Here is a 9,513-nt window from a genome sequence, read left to right on the forward strand (position 1 = left end):
ATCAGGCCCAGAGCAGCGTTTAAAACCATGTAACGGGGGGTAGCACAGCAAGAGGAGGGAGGAAAACCTCAGGGGCATCCTGGAGGTTTTGACACGGCAGAAGTGAGGAGCCTGCAGTGACTAGCCTTGTGGAAAGATAACATGGGAGGATAATGCTGGGGGGGGGGAATGGCAGCATGGAGGTAAATAATAATCAGATGTTAACTCAAAATGAAGCACTGCTAATATTCCTTGAGGGGATTTCCACGTCAGGCAAAGCAGTTCATCCAACATCTGCCTTGACAGAGATGTAAGGAAGTCTAAGAGTGAGCCTCAGGAACATTGCTCCCTTCAGCCTTTAGAAAGTCTGCTTAATATTCTGAAAAGTCACCCTAATCCTGTCGGCATTAGTACCGGGGAGATGACAAGCCAGCTCTTCCCAGTACGGCAGCAGCAGAACTAATACTGCAATGCACAGAATAATTCTGTTTTGACCTAAAATTCTGTTCCTTTACATGTCAATCATTTTTTTACTATACGTTTCTAAACTAAAGAGGTTAGTCTTCTAACACAGTGATGGTTTTACCCAACACAACACAGCTCGGGAGCCAGGTCTCAGTCCATGTTAGCTACCATGGCTCCACCGACCAGAGGCCAGCGCTGCCGATTTGCACCAGCAGATGTCAATATACTGATTTAAACCTCCTGTTGTGCCCATGCTGTGTGTAACTAATGCACCTGGAGAAATTTCTGCCCCTTCTAAGCACCGTCTGTAACCATCGTACCAGTCTGTCAGAGTGAACGTAGAGATGCCAAGTGGATGCCCACCCGCTGTTGTAGGCATACAGGCTGCATTTAACTAGGTGTATGGCAAGTAGTAAGTCATCACTGTAACATGGTGATCTCCCTGAATCAGCAATCCCGCCTCCTGAATCTGGGAGAACAAGGGATGCTTCCCCTGTCCACACCAGTAATAGACACTTCACAGCTGTTCTGATAAATATGGTAGCAAAGTCTGCAGGCCCTTTACCCTCCTCCAGCCCAAGCCATTTATACTGGCAGCTGGGTACTTCCTCAGCAGGTCCAATCTCTGAGAGAAAGCCATGGTAGAAAGAAGCTCAGGGAAGTGATAATCCTAAAGAACTCCCCATTGCTTCAGCCCTTGAAAGGACAGTAGAAAGGGAATAATCTGAACCTCGGGGTGCTGCATCAAACCCACTGGTACTGGGAGGTCCCAAACTGCTTCTGCCCTGCAGCAGCTTCCCCAAGGTGAAACCCCGGCAATATGCCTGGCTGGAGTCAGTGCTACAGAGCTGCAGTTATTCCAGTTTTAGGTGCTTAGCTTTTTGCCTTCATCTGAACACAGCAACTGGAGCATGAAATTCTCACTGTCATGTTCAGCACAAAGCCCAGCCTGCACTTTATATCCCTTTTTATTCCCCCCACTGCTTCTTAGTATGGACAAGAAATCAGAGCCAGCAAAGGGGTTAAACCCAAATGCAGGAGCTACAGGTTGCAACAGATCTAGCACCCTCCTTTTTTTGCTCTCTTTTCTCCCCCTGCTAAGGATTTTTCTCATCACACTGCACACCCAGCCTTCCTGGAGACACATAGGTAGTGTTCATTGGCCACAGTGATGGGCTCAGACTCTTGGGGGCACAGTCACACTACATATAAACAATAAAACTCCTAGCTGCTATAATCATGTTATCAGCAATGAGTAATAAGTTCTGTAAAAAATGCCTAAGGAAGCTGCTAGAGTATGCTGAAGGGTATCTCAGTATCCTTCTGAGATCAGTTTCTCGATGGTTGGTCAAAATATCAGCAAACAATTACTGAAATATTCATTACAATTCTCTCTGCTTTCCTAAGTGATCTTAGTCATATTAACATAGCCATATTATTAGGAAGTATTGTGAGGGCAGAATTCAAACTCTCCTCTCCAACACACACTCCCCAGCCACCGGGACTCCATCAGCATTTTGATAAGCTTGTGTCAAGAAACGATGCGCCCCTGGCTAAAAATTAGTTATTTAACAGAGCTACTAAAAAAATGAGATCTCTCCCTTTAAACGTTTGACCCTGAGGCAGAAGAGGAGAGGAGGGAGGGAGAAAGAGAGAGATGATAATCCCTTTAGGTAACAACCTGACTCATGGTAATAGCAGCCTAATTGCTATCCAAGTGCTTTTAGCAGGAAACAGCCACACCTAGAGAGGCACCTGTGCAGAGGAAGATTAGTTTAAAATGGAGGAAAGACAAAGATATGTGTACTTTCAGTTAAGCACAGTGGAAAGTAAGAAATAGTTGTTTGTTTGTGTATGTAGAAACTGCCTTTAAATCCAAGAGCTACTTCATATTGCTTCAGGTAATTGGATGTGGCTGGTATGTAATTCATGTGAGAAGCAGGTACACTACAGGGCTCAAAATGAAATGGGGATTTATACTTAGGCAGGGAAAAGAATATAACCACATGTGGGGAAGAAGTAGTTGATGCTACCTTTCCGGAATAAATCAGCTTCTGCAATGATGATGACCCTTCCATGAATAAAATTCATAAATGACAGTTTGACAGTACAAAATAAGACCTTTACTTGAAAGTAGGTAAGATTATATTAAGTGATTTGCTTGGAAGAAAGCTGCATGAGAACGGAATGATTTGTAGTTGATTGATTAGTCAAATGTAAGTATCCAACATGCCCTCTATATGCATAGGCCACGCTTTTGTACATTTAAAATGTGTCTGTCTTCTCCACTGCTCTGTAGTGCACTGCTGTAACAGCACTGTCCTCGCAGTGCCGACCCCCAGCTCCCATTGCAGTCCTCTGACACAGCGGCTACGGAGGGAGCCCAGTAAAGGAGAGGACATTTTGACATGGCTTTGGGCAGACCCCTCAGCTCCTGTTCTCCAGCCCCCTTGCTGTTTCCCGCATCAGTTCTTAGAAGGGAGGCTGTGGGGAGTGGGTGCTGCCTGCAGGTCTCGGTCACAGCCCTATCTGCTGGGAGCAAAATCAAAGTCTGGATTTCTGAGTAACAGACGATAAAATGCTGTTTTGTTTGCACAGGACGCGTTCTGTGAAGTGGGTGGAGTTGAGTGGAAGAATGGGTTCTGTTCTCTGGCGAAGGTGCCAGATCTTTCAGCAAGGGTATTGATTTATGCATTCGACTCTGCAAGTTGCTTTCTGCGACATCTTTTGCTACTAAAATTCAGTGATGGGAATGTCAATAGGCATGAACAAAACCCTCATGTTTTGAAAAGCCTGAATCCATATCTGTAGGACATAAAAACAACCATTTTCTCATTTTGCTGTCCTCTACAAGCCATTTTCACAGATTCTAGTGTATCCTTTTACTCTGAGAGTTTCAAGAGATTTAAGAGATTTGTTAGTAATGGATTTTGCATGCAGAACACACTTGTGTGCCCGTGCATTACCATGAATGTTATTTTTTCTTTAAAATAGCGGGGGTTTTCTCTTTGTACATCGCATTTGATCACAGTATGGAAATATTATATGCCAGAAATGATCTACCTTGAATTGCTGAATAATAGTATTTGGGTAGGCTGCTATGGCAACAGATGTACAGTCTCTGGATTCACACATCAAAGGTTCTTACAGCAACTGTTTTTTCGGATACCTTTTCATTGCACAAGGAGGAAAATACACTGAGCTATCCCAGTAATCTCTGGAAAGGTGGCAGCAATAGAATAAAGTGACATGTTTACTACTTTACATTTGTTTTGACATATACAACAAGGTATGCCTTACATTAAAAAAAAAAAAAAAAAAAAAAAGGCAAAAGAACACAAAGGCCAAAATGACACTGTGGAATCAGTAACATGAAAACATTTTATGAGCATTTATTATAAATTAGTATTTCTATTATACTGATACTTAGAAACTCAGCCAATGATGGACTGGCATTGACAATATGTTATACATTATACAGACTCCAAGTAGGTAATCATCCTTGCCACAAGGCAGCTCTTTTTTTTTTTTTTTTCTTCTTTTTTTAAGACCTAGTGAATTTTACAAAAAAAGGACCTTCCTTTTAGAAATACATCAGGTTCAAATAACATTGACCTATGATACCCAGCAATGCTCCTAACAAAAGAAGTCGTTAGCCATGCTGCTGAGCAGTCCCTTGCAGCTTTCCTTCTGCATTCAAAGGACCTGTTTGCATTAATCAAATGGGCTTGGGATTAGCCCTTATTTTTCAATATGCAACTCTCTTGACAAAGGCAAATTCTTCTTACTCTTTCCCCTTTATTATCATCACTGTCCCTACACGACCACGGCACAGCTGCAGGTCTGTAAGCAGGTGGCAAAGGTGGTGTCTGTCTGTGATCACTGGTCACCAGCGTCCACTGTAACAGTTCGGTTCAGTGCAAAACACACAGCTATAGGCTCATGCTCCTGCTGATGAAGTCTGTTTGCAACCAGAGTTTGTGCTTCACATAAAGGGATGGTAACTTTTGAACAGGAAGACACCAATTAAATAATTAGGGTTAGCATAGAAGAAACCATACAGTGTCTATCCCTTCTGTGAGGGATGTCATAAGTAAAGCTCTTTGGGGCAGGGAGATGAACTAGATGGCATTCCAAATTCTGTATTTCTGTGGCTCTGCCATCATTGTGCTTGTGCGGGTGTAAGCCTTCGCTTCACGCAGACCCGGGGGCGGGATGGCAGACTCCAGACAGAGAAAAGTTGAAATGATATATCAAGCACGTGGGGAAGAAAGCAAAAACCTGAGCACCTGGAAGAGTGCCATATGCTCTTAGTCATTTTTCTACAAAAATGTTAATGTCTGAGGCTCACTAAACTAAGCCTTTAGGGAAATTTTTTAAAAAAAAAAAAAAAACACCAAAGAAAATATCATCTGGTCCACAATAGGGGCTGCACAGTACCAATATTTTTACTTATTTAATATATACTGGTAGGTTTAATTTAAGTGGTAGATAGTAAATGCATTTTTATGAAGCACAAAAATGTCTTAAGAAACTAAAAATCGACTTTGCAAAACATAAAACTTTTCTAGCAGCAGACGTTCAAATATTATGCATTAGTGTGGCTATACTGGGAAATATGCAGACTAGGTGTGCTCATTTCTGAGGATATTTTCTCACTGGCTATTTGTAAGAAGCGGCTAATGACAATGTCTTTGGCCTTGGTGGTCTCCATATTCCTCTCCCGTGATATCTGCATGCTGATTTGATCTACGTTAGTCATGATCAGCTCCGAGGCCAGGATCTGAGTGGAGGATGCCCTGTTTGCTGTGCTATCCATGATGTACTGCTTATACAGTTCCACCAGCTTCTGTTCGAGGTAGTCGTTGAGGGCTGAATCGGAGAGGGGCTGCTGGTGGGGCACTAAGCTCGCCAGCCGCCAGCATGAGGAGTAGCCTTGGACCGGCTTGCGGCTGGTGTCACTGGAGGGGGGGACCCTGACGGACTCCATGGGGGGAGGAATCTCTGAAGACTCCAAGAAGGGGCCTATACCGCTGTCGCAGGTAAAATCTGTCGTGACCGAGCTAATAGGCACCACGTAGTCCCCAGCTATATGCAAATCGTTGTAGTTCTTGCAAATGCTTTTGCAGGAAGGAGGAACCAGGTAGGTGTCTTTCCTTGTGAGCCCCTCACAGACATGTATAGCCGGAGATGGCTGCCCTGTAGGCACGGGGTGCTGTGTAGGCTGTAGGAGATTTTCCTTCTGCCTTCTGCTGTGCTTGTTACCTCTAGAGCAGACCGAGGAAATGCACTTGCCAGCAGATCTGCATCTCTGAAGGAGGTTTCTTCCTTGTGCTTCATCTGTGGAAGAATAATTAATGGACCTCATTTCATACAGCACTTCCTCAGCCGAACTCCTGCTGTAGAGCTCAGGGTTCAGATCTTCACAAAGGTAGGCAATTCTGTAAAGGTAACCTTCTGACAGCATCCTTCAACAAAGGAAAGGAACTGCCAGTGGACAGAAAAATGACAAGAAGAAACCATTAGCTCATTACAAACTCATTGAGTGATGATTACACTCGCAGCTCTGTTGCCAGCTGCAGAGAGATGTTTCTGATTTGGACATGAACAAGAGTGTCCCTGTCTTTCCAGAGGACTTGAGTCCATGAGTGACCAGCTAGTCTTCCTGTTGTGCTGTTAACTCAATCACATCCAAGCATATTCTGTGTAACATTATGTAGGGCATGTCCAATACACCCAACAACAAGTGAGTTGGAAAGAGAGGAACAAGAAGTGGTTTGTTGTGGTAATAATTGCTGTAATAGCTTACACTTAAATATGTATATTTTTTGCCCTTGACTTCACTAAGAAGTCAAGGGGTTTCCCCCTTTTTCTCGTATGCTTTGAAGCAACTTCTGTTGTGTGTGGTTTGTCAGCTGCCTCTGACTTATGTTGATTTGAGATTCATATTGAGAGTATCACCCCTTCTGTTCCAGACTAATCAATGACTGTAGGTGTGGTTCCTTTGTCATTTAAAAAATCTCAGATCATTAAATTAGCACTTTGCACTTCTGCATGTCAAGCAAGGTGGAATTAATTGTCTCTAACTTTTAGACACAAAAATGTCAGTGGCAAAAGCAAGGCTTTTTGGAGGCATGATTCAGCTGGCCTGTTTTAGACACCTAAATTGAAACAAGATGAATTGTGCCCTAGATTTGCTTATCACTCTCCAGTTACTACAAAAGGATCTTAAACTGACTACCCTAGATGTAGAAATCTGCAGTGTACTTTTGAAGAGACATCTTTCAGTGCAATGCATAGGAAACTGCACATTTCAGCAGTATTCAGGCTCTTTCACTGTTGGATTTGTTTTGAGTACCACCAGCTCTGAAATCAGTTTCCACTGCATTTCTACAAAGGCACAATCAGGTGCCAGCAGTCACTAACTCTCTCCACTCTCTGAGCAGGCAGCTCAGTCTCAAAAGCTGGACTCTCATTTCTTAAAGTATTTAATGTGTCACAGTTGCTAGTGCAAAATGTTGCACTAATAATAAATATTGGCTAAATCTTGCCTAAGCATGGATATAGACTTTACACAGATGTTAGGAAGGAGACGGCGTGAGAAAAGACTTTCCTCAGGTGGGGGGGAAAATCACTTCCACTCTGTGAAGAAGGAGGTTGGAGGGAAAACAAACTTCCTTCTGAAGGAAATATTCATGGAAATTAAACAAGTGTCCAAACACTTGCTTTGGTGACCCTGGATCCTCTCTGCTGCTGCCAGCTGCGTGAGATTTCCCACAGGCAGGTAACATTTAATGAAAAGCGATCTATTTACACAAGAGGGGGAAAAATCTTGTTTGTGGCTTGGCATTCCTTGCAGTATGATGCTGTTGTCTTGCTTTAGTTTTTAGCTGTAATTAGCACAGAAATCTTAGCCAAATGCTAGAGCTATTCAGGTTATCAACTCATCCCTCTCTCTCTCCTGCTTCTGTTTCCCCGTTTTGCAGTGCAAAGGCTGTTCCCTGCCCCCAGTCATCCACGGCCCAGGTGGCTTTATTGCAAAGTCACCACCGACTTCAGCTAGTAAGCATCTGGAATTGTTACGCACTTATTCCTATGCTTATTTTTAATGTGGATTCTGAGAAATGAGTGGAAATATAACATGTGGCCTGTTCACTGCTCAACCAACATACACAAAGCCAGTTGTACTCAAGTATCATGTGACACTTCTGTCTTTCCTACTACCCAGATGTATGTTGTTTCTGTTATAAGGTGATACATTAGGGAAATGAAACAGTCGGTTTCATTTCTTTGCACTGCATTCTGCAATACTTATTTTAAGAATTTTAGAGCACCCTGTCTGAGACAGGAGTGGAAACAAAAGAACTGGCAAATTCAAAAAGATTAGGCTCCCATTGTGCTCAGGAGTTGTGTGTTGTGCTGAATGAGTTACAAGCTTACCCTCTGAAGCTGGCAAGGGCTGTCACACTAATCTGACTATTCGCAGCTCTGCAAGAAAATCTGATTGAAGTTTTGATAGGCAGTGTTGAGAGCCTGAATGCGAAAGAGAGGTGTATATATCTCTGGTCCTAGTACTTAACATAACATACAGCCCTATCAAGTTGCTATTCCATCACTACCACTGGCTGGTCGCACCATTGGGTCACCTTTAGTTCTTGCATCTTACATCTGATAAGGATGACAGTTTTCATTAATTCTACTTTCTCGTGCCCCTTACCTTAATCCCCCTTCCATGCCACAGACACAAGTGTACACCAGGATTCCAAGTGCACAGGGATTGTATCTAATGCCTTTCAATATTTTGGGTTTCATGCTCCTCAAATTCAGATTTCACTTCCCTCTTCCTGAAAATAACTGCACGACTTTTGTTGCACAAAGAGAAACAGTCCCTTTTACAATTCTGATTGGATGCATTTTGCGTGTGAGGTGAACAAACAAATTTTTCCTTGTGTGGCTATTGTCCTGGTAATGGGAGCTGACTACATTCTATCTAAGCCTAGTGGAGACAGAGGGAAAAGACTGTCTGGTTTACACTGCCTTTTCTATTTGACATAGTCTTTATTACTGTCAGATGATCTTAAAAACTCATATGTCTTGACTGGGGTTTTTGTTCAGTTCTTCAGCAGAAGAAAAGCCTAAAGGCAGGATGAATGTTTACAGCCACGTAGAGAATCCAGTGGTATTGCCAGTATTTTCTGAGTGGCAGCAAATTTGCTGGGTTATAATGCTTGGTGATGGTGCCGATTTTGCATAAAGACCTCAGATTAGCACCTGGGAGCAGGCAAACAGGACGGGAGTTCTCGGCTCAGGATAAGAAAAACACTTAAGGAAAGCTTGAGAAGCATACACAAACAGATATGATAAATTGTGTCCTATATAAAAACCTGAACAAGGTGAAAAGTTGCTAGGGAGAACAGAAAGAACATGGTGCCAGCTGGGATCACAGCTCAGTGTGACATTCTTTTGCATTGCAAAAGGAAGGGATGGAAACTCATAGAATGGACATGCTTATTTTGAATCTGTCTGGCTTTCAGATCCCTGAGCAAGGCTCTGAATGGCACTAAATTTGTGCTACTGGTAGTTGGAGCTCAGGTTTTATCACAGGGTACACCTTAAGTTCTAGCTGACTTACTAGATGGGACCCCAGATGACAAAGTCTCCCTGTCTTGAGGGAACTCAAATCCTATGGATCCATCTGTAGCATTTTTCCCCATTTTAAGAGACACTTTTCCAGGCTGTGGAGATACATACAGATCCCTTCAGTGAGGTTTGGGATCTACTACAGATTGCAGGACATCCATGCAAGAGTTCACCTGGCAAGCAGGATAGGCTGCAGAGGAAGCCTGCATATGTTGCAGGACCCATATCTCACCTTCCACAGGGGCTGGTGCAGAACAGCTGCCAGGAAGCCTCAGTGCCACCAGCATAGGGAAATCAGGAGAGTGAAGAAGGTAGCATAATGAGCTGTGCATATGCATAAGTATAGCCTTTTCCTAATGGCTGAAACCCACTGAAACCCTGGTATCTGAACCCCATTTGATAAGCGCTATCTCCAGTGCCCAGGGCTGG

The 9,513-nt window shown here is 43.3% G+C and overlaps 1 protein-coding gene across 1 annotated transcript; it reads right to left on the bottom strand.

Moving 5' to 3' along the window:
- Positions 1-5,032: 5,032 nt before the first annotated feature.
- On the bottom strand, positions 5,033-5,911 carry TASL (TLR adaptor interacting with endolysosomal SLC15A4). The gene has a single exon (XM_009956195.1). It carries the CDS (start codon positions 5,909-5,911, stop codon positions 5,033-5,035), a length of 879 nt encoding a protein of 292 aa, XP_009954497.1.
- Between the last annotated feature and the right edge of the window lie 3,602 nt (positions 5,912-9,513).

Source organism: Leptosomus discolor, chromosome 1, assembly GCF_034619465.1.
Source record: "Leptosomus discolor isolate bLepDis1 chromosome 1, bLepDis1.hap2, whole genome shotgun sequence".
NCBI lineage: Eukaryota > Metazoa > Chordata > Aves > Leptosomiformes > Leptosomidae > Leptosomus > Leptosomus discolor.